Here is a 27,179-nt window from a genome sequence, read left to right as displayed (position 1 = left end):
CGCTTAGAACGAGATTGTAGGATCGCTTTGCGAGTCTTACATTCCCAAAAATTGGATTTGTGGTTTTCACCACAATTTGAACATTTAAATTTCTTAGGATCTTCCTTCACATGACAGTCGTCCTTTGCGTGAGAGGAATCACCACAATTCATGCATTTAGCTGGCATGTAGCAATTTTTAGTTCCGTGACCCCATCCCTGGCACTTACGGCACTGAGTGAGGTTTTGGAAATTTCCTCCAGTCTTCCTGAAGTGTTCCCACTTCACTCGGCATGGAGCATAAGGCTAGCTTTTTCTAAGGCCTTAAGGTTGTTTAGTTCACTAGACTTGAAGTGAACTAAATAAAAATCATTAGAAATCCCGTTGCGCGAATCGCCAGGACGGGATTTCATATTCATTTTGATTACTTGGAGTGGCACAAATCCAAGTAATTTTGCCAGTTCATCTTTGACCTGATCGAGGGATTCACCACTGGACAGTCCTTTCACGACAACCTTGAACACACGTTCAGTTTTGGTGTCGTAAGTAAAACATTTGTGCTGCTTCTCAGGAAGATACTTGTGAAGACATTTAAATCCGTCCAAGGTTTCAGCCAATACACGGCATTCACCCCGACGTCTAATTTGTAGTGAAAACTTAACTTTCACGAAGTTTAAAAGTTCCATGCGAAGAGCATGGAAATCGGAAGAGGTTATCACAATAGGGGGAATCTTTTCCTTCTTGGCATTAAGCCGGGAAAGTTAACTAGAAATTTTCTTAGATGATGTATCATTCTCATCATCCGATAGCAAATCAAATTGATTTCATCAGAAGGGGGATCAAGAGTTTGCTCCTTTCTTTTGTGTTTAGACGCCATGGCGGCAGTAAATTTTTATCCAAATCGACTTCCAAGCAGATAACTATAAGAATCTGAAGGATCGAAGAGGAATTTTCCAAATCGATATCCAAGAAGGATTACCTCGGGTAGGGTTCAAACAAGGATCGAAGAGGAATAAGAGTTGAACAAGGTAGAAATTTTACAGGTTGAGTACTGAAAAGTGCTGTTTAAATTTGTTGTAGCTTTAGGTAGTAATAACACTTCCTTAAGCAAAAAGCAGATACATCCGCACGGCAAGAGAGCACGATGTGGACTGATAAGCAACCTGTTTATTTTACGATTGATACAGCATAGGACTCTAAGGCCGCTTATCGTTCTATACAAACGAATTCCTATTATTGATATTATTCCTTACATTCGATTTCACGCGCACACTTCGCGTGCCTCTTCGCTCTCAGTATGAGCGACCTAAACAAATAATACATAAAATCCCATAAAACCAGAACGTCAAAATCGAACACATGTTGGAAAACCTGTGTAGCTGTGTTCCATTTGGTGCATTTTTACTTAAGTTTGACAGATAGAATTTTTTTAAATAAACCTGCTTTTGTACCAGACTTATTTCTGGCAGACCAGGAATCAATTTTCACAAACACCTCGAAAATCACACTATCAACTACAGAGAGTTTCCACTTGATGAATTTTCACTGACACTTCGAAAATAAATTATAATGTTCGAAAATCCGTCTGTTTCTTATTGTATGATTTTCAAGCAATTGTTTGTCAAAATTGATTTCTGGTTTGTCTGAAATAAGTCTGGTAGAATAGCATTAAAAATTTTCCATATGTAAAATATAAGTCAAAATTCACCACCGGAGCCTAAATTTAGGGGGGTTGATAGCTGTAGTATACTCCTAGTCCCACAATCGAATGGCATTTGCTAGATAAGATGAGGTTGCGACATAATTAAACAAATAAGCTCTGCAAACAACGCTCTTTGAGAACAATTTCATGCATATGTTACTGGAAACAATTCAAGGATTAAAAAGGAGGACATTTTCGGGCAAAAGGAGGATGCATCTTCTTTTTTCTTTCCTTTATTTAACGTCGGTCTCTGTTCCGCAATCTAGTTCCAATCACCGACGGACATCGATTGCCATCCATTGACGGCAACCGAATGTGCAGGAAGGCAGCTTCCACACCTGCGTAGGATATCGCACCCATTCACAACACACATGGGCCGGGACCAACGGCTTTACTTCCCTTCCGAAGGAAGACGTGACCAGAGATTTTTATGCCTCAGAAAAATCCCACCGACCTCGGCTGGGATTGAACCCAGACCCATTGGGGTGTTAGAGAGCAGTCACGCTTACCACTACGCCACCGGCGCCGGCTAAAAAGGAGGATGCAGAAAAATTATTTAAAAAGAAGGAAATGTCCTCCTTTATGATACCATATGGTAACCCTACGCACGACGCGAAACACTTATTTGTAGTGACTTACTTGACTTAAAATGATCTTTATTTCTTGTATTTATGTGGCTTACATGTATGACTTATCAAGTGACACAGATGCGTCTTTTCAACTTAAGTTCTTATGAAATTTCAATTATTATTAATTACAGCTCTTAGTCCTATCAGGTCTGTTTAGAGAATGATCAACTTTGTGGGATTGGTTGGTGTCTCATATGTAGTAGGTTCATTTTATGCTTAATATCCTTGTAGCAAAATAATGCTTCAACAGCGCTCAAACCTATGCTCTGGAGAGTGGGCTTTGCAGTGAAGTCTCTCGAGAGGTAAACCCTCGAGAGCTTTTAGGTGAGTGAACTCGAGAGCACATTAAATTCATTTATCTAGAGAGAGTGATTTTAGTTTTCACCGTAAAAGTGGTGATTTGCTCGCATGAGTTGCAATGCATAAATCCTCAGAGGAGGCAAAATATACGTACGCTAGAGCCGCAATTGGGTGAAATGACATCACTGGCAGGAGCCAAAGAACATGGATCCAAAACCATGTGGAGCGATGCGAATATAACCGGTACTCGAAAAACGTAAAAGCGTGCTGCGGAATGCTACAAAAATTTCGTTTGATTTCGCGGAACTCCGCCACCAAAGCTACATTTCACTTTCGTGTTGCATTTTTTTTTTTCAAAAATTTGAGAAAAAATCGGTTTTGTTTCGTATCGCATCGACCTTAAAAAATCTCATATCGCATATCCTTAATATGCAGAAGCCATGCAAGAATGTTAATGAAGAACATGTGTCACATAAAATGAATCATAAGTGAAACACATGAATAACATAATAAAAATTCTTTGGGCATAGCAAACGCATTCCTCAAAGTAACCTGACCCGTTTTTACATCGCTCAATTGCTCAATCAGCGCCCTACCAAAACATGCAAATCCACTCTCGCTTTACCATTTCATGTATGAACTTACCAGAGTGCTCAACCCGCATGCAAACAGAACACATCGCCAAAACAACTATCTTTCGGGCGAAAAATAGCAATATCCTACATGTCCGCTTACAACCGGAAAATATTTTACTCGTCTACCGTCGAAAAAAAAATGATCAACTGCAAAAGCTGAAAAACGCTCGATACATCAGGGAAGAAGTAACTGCCTTTGCTAGCCCACACAGCTTTTCCCTCAGTTGGATAACTACTTCATTGAATTTTTTGTCCTTTCTTTCTGTCTCTCTCTTTCTCTTTCCCGGTACATTCCAATTTCCCGGCTGCCGCTTGGGCAAACAACTGGACCTCATCCCGCACACAACGAACGAAACCGCTTAGCTTTGGCACCGATATTGATTACATCCCGGCGTCGAAAATCATCTCCACCTGGCTGTACTATGCCAACCGCACCGGATACGAACCGAACCGGCCGCTCCACGTGCCACTCGAGTCGGCCCACGTGGAAATTATCTTCCAGCACGAAAACTCGCCGACCAGCGAGTGGGTACCGCTTTGCGGGTAAGTTTTTGGAATGGAACTTTTTCAGCTTTTGTTTTTATTTTCTCGTTGTTTGGTTTCTGATTGTCCCCACGGGGTGGACCAGCGAAATCCAACCGCAGCTGATCCAGGAGTAGTGGTCACACAATGTGCGGCTTTTGGACGGCACGGGAGATATTTCCATTCTGCCATTTGAAGTTTGCGATCCAATATCAGTGAGTGTTTTATGTAACCAAGTTTTGTTGGGTTAATCGATTGGACAACGAGACAGAGAGCAGATTAGGGGAGAGTGACGATGCACTGTAAAAAAATGAAATTGATATAGTTTTTGCACAGGCTAGCGGAAAATATTTTTTGAAAGCTTAAAAATACTCAAAAGTTGGAGCCTTATGTATGAAATCCTAAAAAAACACGTTTTTTTTTCTGAGCGATGTCTAAAAACGCATTTTGAAAAATTAAAGGAGACTTGATCCCCCTTTGATGACATAAAGTTTTTGTAGGAAAGAGGAGACTCAAAGACTTTTCAAATGATTTTTTTCTATTTTTTTTTAAAGCACTGTTAGGCCAGAACAAATCACAAGTTTTTCTTTTGTCACTCGATGCTCGCACTAGTCGAGGGAGGGGAGAAAAAAAATCAAAAAGAAAATAAAACATTTAAAATTCGTTTTACATTATATCTAAACCGTATATTTCAAACGCTAAAATTTTTTCTTAGCCTCCGCTTTAGCCTTATACTTCTTTGAAGTCGTGATTTTTGACACAAATGCCACAAATCTTGACTTTATTATGTGTAACACTCGAGTTATCAACAAGACATTTCGCGCATAAGTTTTTGTATCATTTCAAGGAAAAACATTGGTAATAATGTAGATGAATAGGATCAAAGCAATTGATTTTTGGGTATTGATAAATTCCGGATAAAACCATCAAGCGGAATACCACAAACGTTACAGTTCTTATAAAAAAAAACGTTCTGTTTTCAATACTTCCTCCCTATCCAAATTTAACTCAGTTTTCTCAACAATTTTTCGTGCTTCAAAAAATCTAACTAGACGTATGGATTCAGGAAGGTCTATTCAACAAAATCCAAGCGTAATATTCAAAGAAAGGTTGTGCTTAAAAAAATAATCATCACATATGAATTCAGTTAGGTCAATTCTATAAAATCTAAGCATAACTTTCAAAGGACAGTATCAAAATTCAACTTAGCAGAAAAGAAAAAACAAAAAAAAACCTTTTCGAATTACAAACCCGTTCAGCAAGATCCATTCTAAAAAATACAAGCCTATTTTTCAAAGATATGAGCCAAAATGCAATTTGGCAGAACCAAAAAACCAAATTTCTATGAAAATACGGATGGATTCAGTAATTCAGTATAATCCACTCCTATTTTTCAAAGAAAGGAGCCGAAATTCAACTTGGCTGAACAAGAAACCCAAATTTCTATAAAAATACGTACTTTTGAGAATTCAAACCCAGTTTTTTTTAAAAATTGTGCATGCTTCAAAAAATTTACCATCACGTATGGATTCACCAAAGTCCATTCTATAAAATTCAAGTCTAATTTCAAAGATCGGAGCCAAAATTCAACTTGGCAGAACAGAAAATCAAAATATGCAAATACGTACTTTTGTGAATTTAAACTCGGTGTTCTAAAAAATTGAAGAAATTCAAACCTCACATATGGATTCAGCAACTTCTATCAACATACAAGCCTATTTTTCAAAGATAGAAGCCAAAATTCAGTCCGGAAACAAAGAAAAATTAATTTTCTATGAAAATACCTTCTTTTGTGAATATTAACCAGGTTCGTCCTTCCGGTATTCAACAAGCTCCATTCTATAAAATCCAAGCACAAATTTCAAAAGATTGAACCGAAATCCAACCTAGCTTCAAAAAATCTACCATCACGTATGAACTCACAAAGGTCTATTCCATAACATCCAAGACTGTTTTTCAAAGAACGGAGACAAAATCCAACCTGGCTGATCAAGAAACCCAAATTTCTATAAAAATACGTACTTTTGTGGATGTAAACCCAGTTTTCTCAACAATTGTGCTTGCTTAAAAAAAATCTACCATCAGGTATGAACACACGAAGGTCCATTCTTTAAAATCTCAGCCTAATTTTCAGAGGATGTGAATCTCACAAGAACGAGGAAAGAATCTAAGGGAGCGGAATCTACGTTAAAAGTTAGGTAAATCACTTCAGGAAAGCTCAGACTAATATTCAATATAATTCAATCACTCAACACTTTTACTCCCTAAGGAAGGTTTTGAACCACTTCAGAAAAAGTTGGACACCATTTGGAATATTTAAGCTAAATAAATTGTCGGTTCACTTCGGAAAACTTTCTACACTTTCACTAAGCAAGATTGTGTCCTTGCCAAATTCCAAAGCAGTTAACAAAAATCTGGAGCTCACTTAGGAAAATATCAAACCGGTTCTGACTAGTTTGGTTTCAGTTCGGAAAAAGTTGAATCAATGCAGAAAACCGTGGATTCATTTAGGGAAAGGATTAATCAGCTAATGTTGCCTTACTTCAGAAAATGCGAAACCAATTCTTTAAAGATTGGTTTGGAATATGTTGAATCACTTCAGGAAAGTTTTGACAACTTTAAAAAGGATTTAATAACATAACAGAAAAGTTTAGACTCAGTTAGAAAAATATTGGTGACTTATTCGAAAGTTTGAACTCACTTCAATAAAGTTCAGACTCAGCTTTGAATCTGCTTTGAAAAGTGTCACCTCAGTTAGGAATTTCCGGAATCGTTTCTGATTTGGTCTCACTTCTAAAAATGTTAAACCAATTTTGAAAAGATTGGATTTACCTCGGAAATTGTTGAATCACTGTAGAAAAGAAGTGGATCATTAAGTATCATTACATAAGGTTTGTAAGTTAAGAAATTTAGATCGAATGCAAAAATCTGGTGACTGCGGTGGGCTGGTCACATCGTAATAATGTCGGATAACGACCCACTGAAAATGGTTCTTTGTAGTGATCCAACTGGGACAATACGAAGATGTGCGCAACGGGGAGGGAGGGGGTTTACAAAAAAAAACTTGATATTTGTTCTGGCCTAGCGAGATTTTTAGCTCGTTGGGTAGTTCATCTCGTTTTTCTAAATCTCTGACATGATATTCCTAAAAGTATGTTTTTCTGAAATATGCTAGGAAACTCAATTCTAAGAATAAGGGGACATTTGGTACCGTTTTCATGATATGCAATTGAATATTAATTTCTACACACATCCTGTGATCAAATAAGATCTGTCATGGTGGTTGCACATGGTTACTCCATGAGACCACAACTCTCAAATTTGTTTTTTTTTACGGAGGACTTCGTCTTCCTGGAATATAACGGGGTGCAAATCAAAAAAATGTGTAACGAAATAGTGTTAGGTTTTAAACGCTTAAAACTTGGCCATTTAATGATAGATTAAAATTCTTTTTACATCCTTTGATTCAGAATTGATTTAAGATTTGTTTGGTTTAAAGATTAAAGTAATTTATCATTAGTAAACTATTGAAAATTGATCAATTTTTTTGGCTGCAATTAACCAATCACGTGCTCGTTTGCTATGACTATTAGACTGATGCAAAATTTGAAATTTTCGCTCCACAGTGCTTAAACGGTTTCAAATCAGGTCCTGATTAGCCTCCCAAAATTTAAACTCATTTGGTAAGAAACTGACTTGGCACAAACTATTCGAAGTTTATATGGAAGTTACTTTGAGAAAGCCAAACTTTTTGTTCATTGTCTTCTACCCATTTTCCATATTGCTTTTTCAAAAATTTCTATAACTATTCTTACGGAAAATTTTCTAAGCTACAACTTTGCTGAATTGCGTTTTTCAGCCAAATGTCAAATTAAATAGTTATTAATTGTTTCAGAGATTTATAATCTTATGGCAAGATTAAGCAACTGTATTGTGGGCAACACTGTATTCTGCAGTGTGACATAGTAGCCATGATATTTGTGCTCTATTCTTCGCACTAGAAACACCAATGTTGCCTGCTGAACAGTTGAATGAGCATAATCATAAGACATCGGTGACTTGAATCATTGATAACTTTTGATCCTTACATTTGATTGAAAAGTAGTTTTGAACAAAGTTTTAGCTGAGAAAATTTGCTACAATTACTCTTATAATTTTTAAAAGCATAGTGATGTTGGTAGATATTGGTGAATTGTTAGATAGATATGAACAAAAACATAAGTTTTTCCATAGTAATTCCCATATAAAATTGAAATGGTTTGAACCAAGTCAGTTTCTTACTAAAGTAGTTCAAATTCTGGGAGGCTAAGCAGGACCCAATTTGGAACCGATTAAGCACTGTGGAGCGAAAATTTCAAATTTTGCATCAGTCTAATGACTATCAAGAGAACAGAGAGAGATACGACCGGTTGCGAGGTTATAAAAAGCCTACCTGAACGTTTTGCTTCAGACCGTCTGGGTATGTGACGGTTGTCTCATCGTTAAACGCCGTACTCAGTCGATGAGACTAACTCAAAGTTGTGTAGGATTTCTCTCAAAAAAGTAGAAAGTGAGTAAAATTTTCCTAAAAAATCTGCGCGAAACAAAAAAACAAAACAATGGTTACTTTGTGACTTTCCTTCGATTTTTTAGGAAAAACTTCTTGAATGCCGTAGAAACAACCGGTGGTAACTAACGATTTAAAATTTTCTCACTACTTGACTAGCCTATTGGTCCCAAGTACATCTATTAGCGTAACCCATTCTAGTCGAAAGTTTAACACTACACTATGTTTGTTTTGATTCACTATGAAAGTTTGACAGATATAATGAGGGGTTCGTGGATTTACCGATGTTTCGAGGGGTGCATCGATTAGCTTAGGACTGAAGATAGTACCAGAGCGGAGCCGAAAATTTGAGCACATTTCTTCGGGACCTTCTGGTCTTAGAGTTACGGATATGGTAGAACCCCGTTCAATAGCTAAAATTGCGCGCACTTTGAATTTGGTTAACAGATATCCCTAGCGTTGCCAGATTGTTTTCAGTATTATCGGTATCAAATGGTTAAAAAAAATCGGTAATTATCGGTATTCACTATTTTAATTAATTTTAATTTTTTTAAACTTTTGGACTAAAATCAAAAGAGATAATTTTCATGTAAGTCGGAAGAAACTTCTGGAAAATATTTAAATAATTCTTTTAATGGTACCGACAAAACTTCCAGAGGAAGAATACAGAAGATCTTGTAGAGGAATTTTAAAAGAAGTTCTAAAAAATGTCTAAAAACATCCGATGGTGATCTTCCAAGACAAATATTGAGAAATTTCTGGCAAACATTTATAGAAACTTTCGGAAAAAAATCCAGAAGCCAGAAAAGTTTGGAAATCGGAAGCCAATCCCGGAGGAGTCATTTCCAGGGGAAGTTAGGAAAAGCTCGGAAAAACCTTCCAATAAGTCGGAAAACACCTACGGAGAGTGACTTATGGAGAAACTTCCAGAGGAAGACGAAAAAAACTTCTGGGAGAACTCGATAGATACATCCGGTAGAACTTTAATTGAACTTCTTGGAGAAGACGGAAAAAAATTCCTAGGAGACACTGGGAGAAACTTCCTAAGGAAGATTGGAAGAAAATTCTGGAAAAGTCGGATGCCAGAAGACTTATGGAACAGTCAAAAGATACTTCAAGGAGAAGATGGGAAAATATCTGGAAGAAATAGATTTCTGGGGGATATTAGCACAATATTCCCTGAAGTTCCTCACATGCTCTATTGACCCAGCAATTTTCCTGATATTCATAAAACATCCCTGAAAATCCCACAATGTTCCAGAAATTTTCGGAACATTCCTGAATTGCATTCGGAATATCCCATAGCTCTTCGGAACTCCTTGAAAGTTCTTGCAATTTTCCTACAGTTAATGGAGCTGTTTTGAAGTTCTCTGATCATCCTCGAAGTACTCGTAACTTGTCCTGATTATTATGGAGCTACCGGAAATTCTCTTATCTTCTTTAAAAGTCCCTGGATCTTCTTAGGCGCTTTAGTTTTTTTTTTAAATTAATGAACATCAACATTAAATTTCAATGAACTTCCAGATTTTTTTAAGCTCTTGAAACTACCGATAAAAAACTCAGAACTTCCCTTAAAATGTTCTCAAAATTTTCTAATGTTCATGTAACTTTCTTTACGTTTCCAAAATGTTCATGAACCTCTCGGATCTTAACTGAAGTTTTCGGAAATTCCCGGAACTCATTTAAACGTTCATAAATTTCCTTGAATTTATATGTCTTAATGCCTCCCTAAAGTTATCTCAATTCTCCTGAAACAAATAGAACTATCCGGAAAACCATTAAATTTCTTTGAAGTTCTTTGGGCTTGTAAAGTTTCCAAAATATTTCAGTTCACTTAAGTTCATCGGATTTGAACAGAAGTTAATGTAACTGTTTTTAATTTATCGGAACCTACCCAAAAGTCCGAACTATTCTGAAGTTTCAGAGCTTCTGAAAAGTTTCTGACGTTTTCCTAGAAGCTTCGAGGAAGTTGAAAAAACTGACGAGAGAAGACGGAAGAACTGAGCAAAGCCAAAAGAAGCTTCTAAGGAAAGTCGAAATAGCTTTTCGGAAGGAATCGGAAAATAACCTACAGGATAATGTGGATGGAAATTCCTAGGGAAAGTTGGTAGAAACTTCGAAGGAAAGATTAAAGAAATTTCAGGAAGTTCAAAAATTAACGTTTTCATGGTCCTATTTTTCCGCTGAATAAAAGTATTTCCCAATTTCCAGAAATTACTGGGATGAGCCATCAGCTGTTTCTCGACTCCTTGGTAACCAAAAACGGAGAGGAAATGGAAGCATTAGTCGAAAGAGTATCAAGCATAAGGCATTTTTGCAGAGCAGGCTCAAAAATTTTAATTTTCGAAAAGATAAAAGTCTCTCAAGATAGTTTCCTCTGACAATTCAGAACGTGCAGGCAGTAATCATTTTGATCATTAATAAAAAATCGGTATTCATCGATATTATAACTCAAAAAATCGGTATTCTGAGAAACCTTATCTGTATATCGGTATCAAGTTTGAAAATCGGTATAAAAACCGATAAATAGGTATATCTGGCAACGCTGATCCCTACAGTGCGTAATGACGCTACGCGATGTAATGCAATTGTGAGTTGAATTCGAATATTGAGTTACTTGTATCGGCCGTGTAGACTGGGTAAATTTTTTTTCTCGATTTTCGTCATATTAGAGCAGATTTTTGAGGAAAATTTGACTCACTCAGTGAATAACTCCAATTTCACGATTTTAATTTATATGTTCAGTGATGTCATAGGGGTTAGAACTGGTGACCCTCCAGGGTAGCCAGTTATTGAAAAAAAAAGTTATATATTTTTCCTACAAGGAAGCAAAGGGTAATTCTAAATGAGGAACCAGTTCCCAATTTACCATGACTTCACTGAGTTGCGGTCTTTATCAAAGCTGTTAAAATACATAAGGCTTATTGGAAGGTGAACAGTTAAGTTCAGAATTCCAGGTAGCACGAATATGTCATTTGTTTTCAAATTATTTGCACTTGACATCTTGACTGCACACTTAGAAATACATAATTTTACATGTGACGGAACTCATCTTTGACATAAAGGATGAGACGTAAACAAACATGTCATGTAAAATTATGTGCTCCAAGACTGAAAAGTTCGTTACTCGACTAAAAGTACGTTTGATTGAGCTGAATTTTGCGTCTGTTATGACTCAATGTTATGTCAAAATTGATGCTCGTATATGTCAGTATCAGAGCACCTAAATTTACATGAATTTTTCTAATTGTGTAGAAGGATTCTGTCTTTGGAAAAAGTTTTTCAAGTGGAAGAGACTTATTGGAGGGTGTACATTACACTAGTGGAATTTTCTACTTCTTATTGCTAGTATAACATTTCACTTTTTATTGCTTTAACTTGCGACTTCGACTAGATAGAAGGTAGCGGTCTTGAACAAAGTTGTCCCGATAAATAAGATCTATTGGATGATGGACAACTCTGTTTAGTTAGTTTTCAATTTGACATCTTATTGCTTGCTTTAACTTTACAGTACGACTAGATAGAAGTTCTCTGTCTTCAGTTCTGAATGCAAGACCTATCATATCTCATTCGAAAAAAATCACTAACCATGCAGTTCCTTTTGATACGAATAAGTTGACATCTCGACTAGATAGAAGGTTGCTGTCAACACAACCTATTGTATAGTGCACAGCTCATTTCTAAATTATCACACCAGTCCCGGCTTATACTTATTTTCAACTTGACTTATAATTATTTTCAAAGTGTTTTTATGTTACTTCATACGTGTTGGTTGAAAATTCTATCTAATATGAAGCTTTAGTGTGATAATTTAATAGCTAGAGAATGTCTTAGGGGGGCTTCGGGTAGTAATAAAACATCGCTTGAACTATTCCACAGCCGCCGACAGTAAATGAGCAAGTCAAACGCGCACTTTTTTGCCTGCAGATTTGAAAAAAAAATACTTCAAATCTCCTCATACAGTGTATGAGTTAGGTAACAAAGTATGCGTTTGACAAGTGCTGTCGCATTAATGGCTTCGATCATTTTCAACTTCTATTCAATTTTCATACTGCCGTACTCTAGAGGAACTATCTACCTACTATCTTCAGACCATTCTCTAGCTAATAAATTGTCACACTAAAGCTTCAAGTTATATAACATTTCCAACCAACTCTTATAATTACTTGCTTTAACTTGAAAGCTCAACTAGATAGATGATTGCTGTTTTTGACAAAGTTGATCAGATTTATAAGACCTATTGTATGGTGGCCAGTTTAGTAGAAAATGTCTTCACCAGTGTACGAACTGACTTGCTTCCTTTGGCCGAGTTGTTCAGATGCACAAGACCTATTAACAAGCTTGGTGGAGATAAATCGATATTTTAAACCACTATAGTGTCCAATCTCCCCTGCAGATTAGTGACGCGGTTGGCGAGGACTTTTTTCTGGAGGGTACCTGGAAGAGTTTATTGCATAACTTTGATCGTTCCATGGTAATTACATTCATAAATCGCAAAGGTTTTTCGTCCAGGAACTATAACCTTTCAAAACCGGATAAAAATGAGCTCTTATTCCCCCCATCAAACGCTTCAATCAACGATGTGCAAAGAAGGAAAACTAGGATCATGTTATTCATGTGTCGTCTCAAGTCTGAAAGCAAGACATGTAATCATATCATCTTACGTTTATTTCCTTTGCTGGTATCACAGACGAACAAAAACGAGACAACCACCAATGGTCCACTCGAATTCATCACCTAACTGAACTGAATACCAGCCAGGTCGTCCGTCGGTAACGCAGAAGGTAAAGTGTCTATTTGTGTTTTCCTATGATGACCATTCAAGGAAAACAGCCCAATGGCGATAATCCTCTTACCATTCCGCAGTCGAGCAGGAGGTTTCTATTTTGGTCATAGAAAGTTGTATCAAATGTTTGCTCGTTCTATACTCGACTGTACACCTTGAGCCTTTATATTGATATAGAGTACACTTCAGAAGAATGTTCGGATTTTGTTTCGGTTGCATTCCTCTTAAATATGACATGAGAACCCGACAGCTGAGGTGCTATAAGAAGGTGACCAAGAGATGTGCCGAGTCTACTCTTGGGTGATTCGTTATAATTGAGTACACCTCTCATTTGATATAAATTGGTTTACTGAAATCGAATACTGTACAGCAGTTCCACACAGATTCGCAAATCGTTTCGGATCGACCTTTTACGATTATGATGAAACTTTGCACAGTTAGTAAAATGTACTAAATACGATAAGAATGTATAAAATTAAATGAATAAAGTCTACTGAAACGATAAGATTAAAAAAAAAAATCAATATCCGTTGTCTTACTTACTTTTCCCTCAACAGGTAATGCAATAATTCTGAAGAACATGTGTTTGTAGCGTTAAAAATGATAAAATGCTCTATACATGAAAAACTGCAACAACGATCAGTTTCTGAGATTCTAATTCCTGTTTTTTAATTAGATGAGCGTTTCTTAGAAGCTTCTCAAATAAGCTTTCAACAGCATCATCTTAAGGAAGCTTAAAAAATGCGCTTGCTCATTGCTACGCTATTCTACCTCATAAAAATAGGTAGGACAAAAAATCTTAGTGTTACCAGATTGTGTTTCCATATAGGAATATTTGCAAGATAGATTCTGTCGAAAATTTAAAAAAAATCTCAAATGCCAACAAAAAATGCTAACAAAACAAGCAACAACGGGCGCCATCGCTTCTTCGAACCAACTAGTAATTCATAATGATGAATAAAATTGGAAATTGGACGCACGTTGGATAACGCTGTTCTAAGTAGTGGTGCTTGAGTACTTGGCACTGTAACAGTTTTACAAATTCTATGAGGAATTGTTAAACATTTTGAAGTCCTAGAATTTCGCAAATTTTAAATTCAACTCAGAACAGAAGTGTGGGATGTTTAAATGTTTTCTGGATCTTCAAATTTGTTCCATGCCTGAAATTACATATAAAAAAAATCTATATTTTACATTCTTAGTATGTAGGGGAAATGTCGGCTTCGGCAATAATCAAATTTGGCCAATAGATGCTTTGAAACACAATTGATCCACATACCAAAATTGAGCTCCAATCTGGGATGAATTGATTGTATATTAATCAAATATCAAATCAATGGCCAAATAAATAAACTCGGTCAACTGCAAACAATATCTCGACAAATAGCTAATCAAATAACAATTTTGTTGTATCAAACAGATATTTCAAATAGCATTATTTGGCAAAATTCAACGAGTCTAATATTTGACGTATGGGCAAACAGTGTAAAATCAGCTTTAGAAACGGGAACATTGAGCAAGTGTGAAAAAAATTATAGAAATTAAGGAAACTTCGTGTAACTTCAGGGAACTTCACAGAAAATCTACGGAATTCTTAAAAGTACACAAAACTTCACAGTAGTTTAGCGAACTTTGCAGACGTTCAGCGAAGTACGTAGCAATTAAAAAAACTTGCTTCTAGAAGCTCAGCATTTTTCGTAGTAGTTCACACAATTGTTACGACTATGTCCAGAACAAACTTAAAACAACATCAGAGAACTCTTAGAAACTCAGTAAAAATAGTAGAAGTTCAGCAAACTACTTAGTACTTCAGGGATATTCGCATAAGTTTGGGGAACTTCGTGGTATTCAAAAAAGTGTATTGAACTTCCTGGAAAAATAGAGAAGTTTGTTTAATTTCGGGAACTGCCCAGCTGTTCAAAGTTTCAAATTGTTCCCAGAAGTTCACACATGTTCTGAGATATTGGTAGAATTAAAAAAAAAAAACAACAAGTTCAGGATACTTCGAAAAAATTAAGAAAATGTTCTACAAGTCAAGGGATCTTTGAAGGTATTCAGCAAACATTGTACGACATTCGGCAAATTTGTATAATTTCAGCAAACTTGGTATAAACTCCGTGAACTTCATAGAAGTTTAGGGAAGTTTGTATAAGCTATGGATAAATCAAAGAAGTTCCGAGAACTTCTTAGAAGTTTGAAGTTCTTGGCACTGAGTGGAAGTACAAAATTCTTCGTAGAAGTTCGGGAATCTTCGAAAAATTTCAAAGAACTTCGTTAATGTACATGGATTTTCGATAATGTATCAATAAAATCATTTGATATTTTTCAAGACTTTATTATCATTCTGATGATCTGCAACTATTCAGAAATTCAAATATCATCTCTCAAATATTCTTCCAATACGGCAAGTTGATCAGGGAGAATTCTAAAGATCTCCAGATGATCGAAGATATCAGTTCAGTTATCTAATTTTTTTTCAAGGCTTCAGTTTGATCACGTATTATTCTGAAGATCTTAAACTGATCAAAACAAATGAACAGCAAGCAATAAATTTAAATATTACATCCAAGAGGATGCACTTTAATCATGTCGAAAATCTCATTTAATTTGTATGGCCACAACAATAAACAAATGCAGTACAAGCAGCGTAATGTCAGTTCATGCACTGGATTAATGATAATTTTGTCCTTTTTGGCAAGTAATGGATGTAATGTTGGCTTAATGCTTACCCCTACACCACCGGCGCCGCTATTTGCATCCATATTGTCCATATTGTGTGATGATCAAAATTGCATCCTTCCAAAACTACACGATTATCAAGCACCTGCACCACCAAATCGCGCATGCCGACTCGCATTTGCGACAACCACCCAATTTGAAGCGTTATTGGGATCATTCTTGGTCGCGTTGTCTATCCTCATAGCTGATTTGAGGCCGGGCTGGAAAGTTTAGCCAATTTTAGCGTCTGTAATATAACAAAAGTATAGTATAAATTTATGTAAAAAATAAAGTTATTAAGATAACTATCTTTTACATACTGACCTTATTAACACTCAGATTAGTACATTTCTGAAAGCTGAGTAAATCTTATTGAGAAATCTTAAATTTATTTCCTGCCTGTTTCAAAATTTAACATACCCTGATCTTCCAGCGACGTTTGAAAAACTAACCTCGGCTAGCTTTTTGCCTGCTAGCTCTCTAATGCTTTTATCAACAAAGTGATCTTTACATTCCACTGCCAATTCGGAGAGATTCTGAAGTTTCCGGTTTCACTACATGCATGACATTTCCCAGGAGGAACCTCTTTTTTTCTGATTATGTGGTTTTTTTTTATTTTTCTTACAAATATCTACGCACCCGCACAACTCGACAGTTTGAACTTCTTGTTAAAATATTTCTCCCAGATATTTGTAAACCTCAATTTTCATAAACTGTTCATTTATTTATACCGGTAAATGGCAAGTAACACTTTTACGCCCTTTCACCCTGCTCATGCCCTCGGTCACATTTCATATAGGACGCGTGAAAGAGAAAGAAATATCGCAACAAATTCTCTCCATCATACTTGTTCTCTAAGACTTGGAGTGGGAGTTGTTCAACCAACCACCTGATGAGATAGCTTATAGAAGTTACATTCAAATTCAACTCCCTGTTTTTCCTTGATTTCGTTGAACTTCGATGAAATTCTTCAAACTTTCCGGATATTCAAGTTCGCAGAACGTTTCTGAGTTTGGCCTTTTCTTGGAATTCTCAGATATTTCTTTAAGTTCACAGTACTTTCCATACGTTATTGGATTTTTCCTGTGGTTCACAGACCATCCTAAAGTCTACAAACATTTCCTGGCGTTTAAAGAACTTTTTGCAGAGCATCATCGAAATGCATATAATGTTGTTATAGTTCACAGAACTCTCTTGAATTTCGTAGGACTTACCATGAGGACATTAAACTCCTCTGAAGCTCACAAAACGTCCCTGAAGTTGGCAGAACTTTCCTGAGGGTTATAAAACTTCTCTGAAGATCGAAGCACATTTTTAAAGTTTTTAAAAAATTTCTGAAGTTTTTAGAACTTCTCTGGAATTCAATGAACTTCTCTGAAAGTTGCTCTGATTCTTTGTAGGAACGTCGTGAAAATTCGCAGAACTTTCCTAAAATTCACTATAGTTCCCTATAGTTCAAAGAATTTTCTAGAAAGTCGCTGAACCTTCCTGAAAGCAAGGTTGCAAATACTCATTTCAGCTAAAACAATGTTTTTTTTTTAATTATGAAATAATTAGATGCTATGATCATATTTTGAATAGATAAGGTACAAGAAGAGGTTGCAAAGAATGTGTTTGACATATTAAATCTGTTTAGTTTACTTCATGAGAGTCACAATCAGCGATTTTTCACACACTCACTCACTCACTCACTCACTCACTCACTCACACACTCACTCACTCACTCACTTACTCACTCACTCACTCACTCACTCAGCGATCAGCAAATCGCTGATTGTGAATCATAGAAATAAAAAATTTACAGGTTTTTATGTTTCAAACGCATACTGTGTAACCTCTTCTTGTGAGTTACAAGTAAAACACGTCATCATACCATCTTTTGGTTTTATTATTCCGAAATACATTATTTTAGCTGAAATGAGTATGTGCAACCTTGCCCTGATAGTTTCGTTAGATACAATATGGGAAATGCAATGGAGCTCCAGCAATTCTGTAGTAATTCAAGTAATTCACTGGGCAAGAGTAGACAACCTTGTGTGAGTTTCATTCCTGTATTATTGGCATTATCGGTTAAACGATTTTCAAACAAATTCATCATTGTTGCCAGTATTTATTTTCGATCTCGCCGTGTCTATTTATTTTTAAAAATCCAAACAAATTTTTCACTCCTTAGGATTGCAAATGCTACTTTCGCCTCCTGGTTAGTACGGGACACAAAAATGTCGGATACTTATTATCTCTTATTGAACTCCGATAAAAAGCAGCACAACAAGTGAACTCTTTATTTTCTTCGTGAGATTTTTATAGTTTTCTGATAAACCAGAACGAAATCCCAATAGGGTAAATGTTGGCTTCGGCACCCATTGACTGTTTTCGGCAACGAAAATTTAAACGTTAATTTCACTATGTTTTCCCATCAACGCACTTCCCTGAATGTGTCCAAACGATTGTTTAGCCTTTCAGCTTCAATCTGATTATATTTGAACGATCGAGCAATCCAGTAATGCTACATTTTTCTTCAAATAAAGCATACGCACTACAAAATCGGGTTGATTTCGAGTTGCCGATAATAGAACAGCTGGTTAACACGCAGTTCTAATGGGAAGGTTGCCGAAGAAAAAGAGGCTGCCGACAATAGTCACACTCACCTGAGAAGTTTGGAGCGTTGTAAAAACGCTTTCAAAACGTTTTGAAAAATTCTGTCGATTGGAATGGATAGAGAAGCAAGCAGCAGATGAATGTAAACAAACAGACACATCATATATGTGCGTGGCGCTGAGAAAATGCTAGTAGAAGTGCAGATGCTGCATAGATAGACGAGAATACGTAAATTCCCCTATGTAGTTATTTTTCCAGATTTTCTATATAAAAAATCTATAAAAAAAAAAAAAAAAAAAAATGGAACAACACGAAAATCAATGCATACTATGATGACGTGGCTGTCTTGGACTGTCCTGCTCGTCCTTTATCTTTTATTCGTACAACAAATATTAATGGATTTTGCGCAAACGGATCAATACGGATCTTACTTGTGAGTCTAAGAGAACTCTTTCATGCCATTTGGATTAATTCATTCAACTTTTGAACCTTATTAAACTGCATTTGTTTAATTCGTAATAGTTTTGTACCGTTACTAGTCCTTGTAATCGACTTTGTAAACGTTACAACACTTTTTTCTCAAAAAAACCAAAGAGAAAATATATTAATTAATTGTTAGTATCATTACTAACATCCCGTCATGATTTTTTTTACAGATATCCAGCTAATCGAAAATAATATGCTCTGGATTTTGTTTTCTGAAATTTTATTAAAACTTCAGGTTAATAAAGTTTATTCTGACGATTTTCATCTTTTTAAAAATTCAAACGACGTCCTCAGATATGCCCTCTAGTCAGCAGTTTAAACGTTAAATGTTCGAAAGATCCCCAGCTGGTCGAAGATGTCTCGATATTTTTTTCTAGTCTTCAGGTTGTTCACATAGTATTCTGCAATCTACAACTGTTTAAAAATAAAATGACTTCTCTCAAATAGTCACCCTAGTCATTAGAATGATCAGGGAGTACTTAACAGTTCTCTAGCTGATCGAATATATCAATAATGTCCTATGCATTGTCAGATCGATCTAGTATTATTCTGAAAAAAAACGGATTTCAATTACATTCTTCATAATCAACATTCTCTAGATGGAGGTTAAAATATGAAGTCATAACCTTCATTTCTATTGCAAAAGCCTTCAAAAACTAAAACAAAACAAAACCTTCGGAAGTATTCTTCAGTATCCTTCAAACATTTTCACAAAACATGGAATGTCTTTAAAATTTCAGAGACAAACAAATGTCTTCCCAGAATTTCAAATGTCTTCAAAATGTTTATTTACCGAATGGCTCAAAAGAGGAGCATATAGATGCCAGCAATAGATCCAGTGATTATTAAATACGCGTAGATTGAATTGTGCTCCACATGAAATTAAATTTTTCGGGTCGAACACAAATTAAAGTGGCATCAAAACCTAAGTGGGAGAAACAGTTCAATCGGAATTAAAGCATAATTGTTTGTCCTTTGCCAATTGAACATCGCCTCTACTCACTGCTATTATTTTCCTGAAGGAGGTGCTAGCAGCTCAAAGTACTACCCAGGTGGCAACACACCAAGTTTGTTCTATTCATCCCTCGGGTACTTCCTGCCTACCGAGCCATGGAGTAATGGTAGTAAAAATCAAAGGAAATGTATAAAAAAGTGTTGTTTTGTTGATGAAAAATTAATGTAATGAACAGTGTACATTAGTATTCAAAATGCACTGTGCCGTATGAATAAAAAGAGTTTACTTTACTTCCCGTGCTTTTCTTACGGGAAAAGTAAAATGAACGCTTTTATTCATACGACCTACTGTTTGGTCCGAAATGTTGATTTCACGACCTCTGAAACTGAGCCATCTGCTGCAATATAACACTTTTAATCATGTCGTATTATACTGCACGTCATACCCTATACAAACCATTATGTGAAACGGTCACAAACCAATTTTTGTTTAGTAGAATACCATCGTCTTCGTTACGCCTTCGCTACGCATTGCCTTGATTTTTTTTTGTAATGAGTGAATAAAAAAAAAACAATTACGAATAAATATTTCCTTATTCCAATTAAATCATAATTCATAACCTGTCTTTTTCCACTTCTCCCTAGGTACGATGCGAAGGCAACATTTGAACCAACGTGGCGCACCGACCTCTGCATCACCGAGAATTTGATGGAAAACATCACTAGATGCATTTGCCCATTATCAGGCACGTTTGTGGTTCTGCTGGCCAAGAAGAACTACAACGTAAGTATGCAATAGCCCTTTGCTCCTTCTTAGTTTCCCAACTGCGCTATTTTCCCAACGACGGATGCTCTCTGACCATTCGGGTGCAAATTTTAACTCACTTCGTACTTCTCGTCACTACACATCAATCCAGATTCCTCCAGCTTCCCCGATTACGTAGCAAAAAACTCGTTCCATCAAGTTCAAAAAACTACTCCCATCCGACACTTGAAATGTGGTTGGGTATGCTCTTGATGGGATAGAATTACTCAGCGGTGATGGTTCCTGTCTGGGCTTAACAACGACTGCTACCCTACCCTTACAATTGGTTTCCATCATCTCTGTCAGCCGGGATCGGGAAGGCAATCCAGCAAGAAGCACAAATCATTGCTCCTTTACTGTTACCACAAGATTCCTGGCGTATCCTGTTACTGGCTAGAACTGATACTTTACGGAAATGGTGAAATCAATGCTGAGTTGGCAAAAGTTGATCCACTTTCTACGAAAAGGTTCCCAGATTTAGTGCTGGTAGTATTGGTTTGAGCCGGATGAAATGCACGCTCTATCTGACAACACTGTTGAAGTACTCTTCACCATAAGTAACAAATCGAAGTTTGGACTCTTTTCTCTCGAGCGACCAAAAGCCGTCAGAACTCCATTCCCTCAAGGAATTCCATCAACAATTCACCAACATTTGCAGCTAAATCTATTCAAAGTTGCATACTCATGGTCCTTTTCCGGTTTAAAACGCCCTAAGCTCCCCGTATCCTCACCACTCGAAAAAAAAAGCAAATATAATTCACTGCTCTCAGCAATAAATTCCCATTTAATTCTGTTTAATGATACTTAAGAAACCATTTAAAGCACATTTCTTTCCCGAGTGCTCGCAAATAAATACGGAACGAGATAAAACATACAACACCCCCGAGAAGTTGCCCCCAGCAACTAGCTTTGGAGAAGGCATTTCTACAGAAATTGCGAAGGAGGAATGTTAAGTTGCTCGCTACAAACGTTCTGCGGGTGTGGAACAATGACAACTCCGGCCCCAAGTCTTTCTCGGAGGCTGCGATTACATTCCCACACGTTCAAGGAAATCGTGGCTGACGGGAGGCACGACGAGTGGCAGCTGCGGTGGGAACAGTTTCAATTTTCCAACTTTCGACTTTGGAACGAGACGCTTGTTGAGCTACATGATACTCTTCGTTATCCGGAAGGATTCATTGGGTCGGAAGTGGGCACCAGCACCACCGGAAGAAGCATGCATGTCGTTTGGTTTGGAACATAGTCCCACCGGAATCTGAAGCTTTGTGCTTGTGGCTCCATATGTGACTTGGTGGAGGAGGAATTTATGAAATTTCATTGTTTTTGTTCTTATATTCGACGGTGATGCTATTCCCGATGCCGATGATTGCTTCAAAATGACGATAAATACAGTGTTTAATCGGTTCTTTAACATTCACCCGAATATTTTTTCGTCTGAATATCAACCACCTGAAAGACATTCGCCCGTATGTTATTATCCAAATGAATCACATATCACCAAAACTCAATTGTATAACTAGCCCGAAAACATGTATAATTTATATGTTGACCATTGCTTATCTTATCCGGTGAGTAAATCCACAATGCTCACAAGCTTTGAATTTCTGTGAAAAACAAGACAAAGTAATCAGAGTTATTTTTTTCCGGCCGACCACTACTAAGCCAAACGCCATAAGGCCCAAACCGTCACTAGGTCAAATGGGACAAATTAACGACATTTTAATTGTAGTTCTCTTTTTTTTTTCAACGGCATCTGCGAATTGCAATTTCGCAAATACTGTAGATCTCGTTGCTCATTGGCTAAGCAAGTATACGATTATCTATTGAAAATATTGTTCAACTTCTGCGAGAGTGACGATCATCGAGAATTAGCGTGGAATTACTTTATTGCGTGTTTGCTCGATTTTTTTTTAGATCATAATTAAAGATATGCTGTTTTCCTCCTGTAAGAATTACATTTCTTCCAGACGCATTTGGAACATCGGATTGTCTCCAACTTCCAATTCCGGAAGTTTCTATGAAGCCCCCTTTCTCGGTGCTTTTCTATTTGGTCTGGAACCATTTACAATGCCGGAACTCATATTGGATGTCTTCAATCGCATGCTGTTCCTAGTGTATCATGCCAATAGTCGTTGTTTTAGGCTAGTCCCCATCTGGTTTGGAGCATTTCTTTGTTGCAGAATCACTTGCCAGAAATCCTCGCCATCTCGTATGGCCTTTGTGTAGATCCGCTAAACTTTATTAACAGCTGATTCAGCTTTTCTTCCGTCGCCACTTTGATGGCACGGCGTAGAAATGCTGTGCTTAAATTCCCATTTCTGCGCCAAGTTCTCGAATGTTGGATTGTGAATCTGCGGACCGTTGTCTGTCATTACGATTTCCGGTATTCCATGCCATGAAAAGTTTCTGTTGCATCATTTAATGATAGCTGTCGTTGTTATACTCATAATGATGTCGACCTACACAAAGTCGGAGTTACTATAATGCATCATCGTCTATGTTGATCTAAAACATATCCAGGTGTACTCGTTGAAAAGAATATACCAGACCGGAATCCCAATAGTTGTCGTTGGCGGTGAGACCTGACATGCACTGTATTCAGGCCTCGCAATTACGCGTCATGCTGTCCTCAATGTATACTCTAACCCCTTATGGGCTCGATGCAAACACAGTATGTACTTCTGCTTTAACGATTTCGGGGTCAGGATCCGGTCACTTTGACAGCTTTGTCGTTGCTATCTTAGTTAGCAATCAGTGTTCAACGGTTGTTGCTATCTTTTAAGTGGAGACAGCTGGGTAATATTTGTATCCTGATTTTGATCCTGTCAGTAATTGGTTGATTTCAAAGTTTAGGATTATTTTTTAAATATGTATAAAATTACTATCAGAACTATTTGTATTGATTAAGCACGGCTTATGTTCCACAGGGACCGCAGGATCAAATGAGGAACCTGCGAAGAAGAATTAAATAAAGCCAGATGTCAATTCTATCACACTGGTGTGTGGTGTAGTGGTAAGCGTGATTGCCTCTCACCCCAAAGAACCAAGGTTCAGTCCCAGGAGGCACCGTCGGGATTTTCTGATGCTTAAAATTCCTGATCATGCTTTCCTTCGGAAGGGAAGTGAAGCCGTTGGTCCTCAGTCCATGTATTGTTGACGGGTAGATAGGTAGGGTCCAGGTATGGGAGCAGCCTCCCTGGTGTCAGAAGTATTGGTACTTAGTAAGGAAAACAAAATCGGTAGTTGCTAGTCTTTGGGCTCTTATCGTAAAACTTCGAGCTGAAACTGATCGTCGAGCTTCGTGAGGACTGTGATTTAATTGTGTGGTTCAAAATAACGAGCTACCAAGCTCAATCACCTCCAATTGCACTGCACTGGTCCTTTGAAGCGTATATGATTTATCAACTATTTTCAAAGCAACACTGCATCAACACTGCATTGTTGTGACATGGAAGCCTGAATTTTTTGTCCTGTTCTTCGTGCAAAGCATACCAAAGTTGACTGCTGCGCAGTTGATGTAGTATGTCAGAAGAAAGTCTCCTTCGTAATCAATTAGTCACTAATTATCCTGACATGCAATTAAAATGCGGTTTCCAGCAAAGTTGTAGCTATGATAATTTCACATTAGTTCAGATAGCAAACTTTTCCGAAAATCATTGCAGTGAACGGCCAAAACGTTCACATTTCCCATAGTAATTGCCACACAAACTGAGGCATGTATGAGTATGAGATCGCATTCCAATGGGCTCAAATTTTAGTAGACTAATCACCTGCATCAGCTAATTTGAAATCGATTGAGCTTGGTGGAGCAAAATCGATATTTTGAACCACCCCTCAGTGGTGCGAATGGCCAAATCCAAGAACTTTTATTCATTAGCACCTTTCACAGTGGTTTTTCCCCCGTCTTCAGAAGATTTTTTTTGTAAATGACAACCCTCATTGAATGAAGTTAGGTTTTAGTTCGAAACTTCACCACAGGTGGCGCAGCAAAATCTAACTTTTTGACCAGATAGAGATATAAAATTTTCAGCAAATTGTATGCTGCTTCATAACTAAAAACTTTGTATCAGACGCCATGCCTCTATCTGCTTGCGATTTTAAGTTATGAAGCGTTTTTTGTAAAAGGACCTCAAAAATCAGTTTTTTGTAAATATTTCCGGAACTATTTGAACTACATAGTTGAAGATGCTAATATCAAAAAAACAGACTAAGGTGGTAATTTTTATACGATAGATACATACATTTATTTGTACAACATCACATTTAAGATAAGACATAATCAACAATAGTACGCCACAATACTCGGTTTGCGGCTGCCGTTCTCCATCCTCGGTCATGCCCAATGCTCGCTAGATCACGCTCTACTTGGTCCGCCCATCGTGCTCTCTGCGCTCCACGCCTTCTTGTGCCAACCGGATCAGTAGCGAACACCAACTTGGCAGGGTTGTTGTCCGGCATTCTTGCAACATGCCCTGCTCAACGCATCCTTCCGGCTTTGGTCACCTTCTGGATGCTGGGTTCGCCGTAGAGTGCAGCGAGCTCGTGGTTCATTCTTCGCCGCCACTCACCGTTCTCCTGCACACCACCCTTAGCACACGTCGCTCGAAAACTCCGAGTGCTTGCAGGTCCTCCTCGAGCATAGTCCATGTATCGTGTCCAAAGAGGACCACCAGTTTTATTAGAGTTCTGTACATGGTACATTTGGTGCGGGGGTGAATCTTTTTTGACCGTAGTTTCTTCTGGAGCCCGTAGTTGGCACGACTTCCACTGTTGATGCGCCTCCGTATTTCACGACTCACATTGTTGTCAGCCGTCAGTAAGGATCCAAGGTAAACGAATTCCTCCACTACCTCGAAAGTATCCCCGTCTATCGTGACATTACTTCCTAGACGAATCCTGTCATGTTCGGTTCCGCCTACTAGCATGTACTTTGTTTTTGACGCACTCACCACCAGTCCGACCTTTGCTGCTTCGTGTTTCAGGCGGGTGTATAGTTCTACCACCGTTCCAAATGTTCTTGCGATAATGTCCATGTCGTCCGCAAAGCACACAAATTGACCGGATTTCGTGAAAATCGTACCCCGGCTGTTGAGCCCGGCTCGTCGCATTACACCTTCTAGAGCAATGTTGAAGAATAGGCATGAGAGTCCGTCACGTTGTCGCAGTCCCCGGCGAGATTCGAATGAACTGGATAGTTCACCCGAAACCCTTACGCAGTTTTGCACACCGTCCATCGTTGCTTTGATCAGTCTGATCAGCTTCCCAGGAAAGCCGTTCTCGTCCATGATTTTCCATAGCTCTGTGCGGTCGATACTGTCGTATGCCGCCTTAAAGTCGATGAACGAACGATGCGTTGGGACCTGGTATTCACGGCATTTCTGGAGGATTTGCCAAACGGTGAAGATCTCGTCCGTTGTCGATCGGCCGTCGATGAAGCCGGCTTGATAACTTCCCAAGAACTCGGTCATTTTAGGTGATAGACGACGGAAGATGACCTGGGATAGCACTTTGTAGGCGGCATTCAAAATGGTGATCGCTCTGAAGTTCTCACATTCCAAATGGTCGCCTTTCTTGTGAATGGGGCAGATTACCCCCTCCTTCCACTCCTCCGGTAGTATTAAAGTATAGAGTTGATAGTTCCGTTAGAGTATGGCAGTACGAGCAAGGACAACTTTGAGGAAGGTACGAATCGGGTTGATCATCTCTCTTTACCAAACTCCCCAGTTGGAGAGGGATGATGAGGGGTACACAACACTGGCACATCAAAACTTCCATTTAATTCCGCTTAATTAATTTTGGTATCCATGACAGAAACATATTTCGACTATAATGCAGTCTTCATCAGTGTCATTTCCACTGTTTTATTTAAAGCATTCAGCTAACAACCCAATTTCATTACTTTGGATTTCATTTTGGCCTTTGGAAATTTTCCTTATTAAAGATTTGTATAGATTTTTCTCCTTTAGTTTACTTAAACCTTTGGTTTTTTTAGTTAGGTAGGTTCCGATTCCACACATTGTAGTTTCATTTCTATACTTGTGATCTTGATATTTGTACCTAGGGGATGAGTACTTAAGGGGTTTAGGTTTTGATAAGTTCTTTAGTGGGAATGATACTGATGAAGACTGCACGTTGTAGTCAAAATACATATCCGTCATGGATACCAAAATTAATTAAGTGGAATTAAAGGTGGAATGTTTTATTTAAAGCATTCAGCTAACAACTCAATTTCATTTAGTCATGATTGTTGAGGTTCTTCTATAAAAACTATTCTAAATCAAAATCGCAAGCAGACATGTCGTATTCTACAGGTTTTTTTTTAGTTTTAAGGCAACCTACAATTTTGCTGAAGACTAAAAAGATTGATTTTGCAGCGCCACCTGTGATGTAGTTTCGAACTAAAACTTAATTTCATTCGACCCATTGTTATTTACGAAAACTCTTCTGAAGACACCCTATTGAAAAAAAACCACTGTGAATGGTGCTAATGAAAAAATTTCATGAATATGGCCTTTCGCAC

General features: G+C 37.6%; 1 protein-coding gene across 1 annotated transcript in view; it reads left to right on the top strand.

Annotated features, from left to right (window-relative positions):
* LOC135709864 (uncharacterized) overlaps nucleotides 1-27,179 on the top strand; it is a 949,216-nt gene that overhangs the window by 762,875 nt on the left and 159,162 nt on the right. The window contains exons 18-19 of the mRNA XM_065232287.1: nucleotides 3,608-3,787; nucleotides 20,500-20,638. Of these exons, the coding sequence (XP_065088359.1) occupies nucleotides 3,608-3,787; nucleotides 20,500-20,638 (319 nt within the window). The remainder of the gene's footprint in view (nucleotides 1-3,607; nucleotides 3,788-20,499; nucleotides 20,639-27,179) is intronic.

Source organism: Ochlerotatus camptorhynchus, unplaced genomic scaffold, assembly GCF_037179485.1.
Source record: "Ochlerotatus camptorhynchus isolate MF236.1 unplaced genomic scaffold, CSIRO-AGI_Acam_v1.1 ptg000367l, whole genome shotgun sequence".
Taxonomy (NCBI): Eukaryota; Metazoa; Arthropoda; class Insecta; order Diptera; family Culicidae; genus Ochlerotatus; species Ochlerotatus camptorhynchus.
Note: the sequence above shows the minus strand (reverse complement) of the source record. Positions and strands in the feature narration are given on the sequence as shown.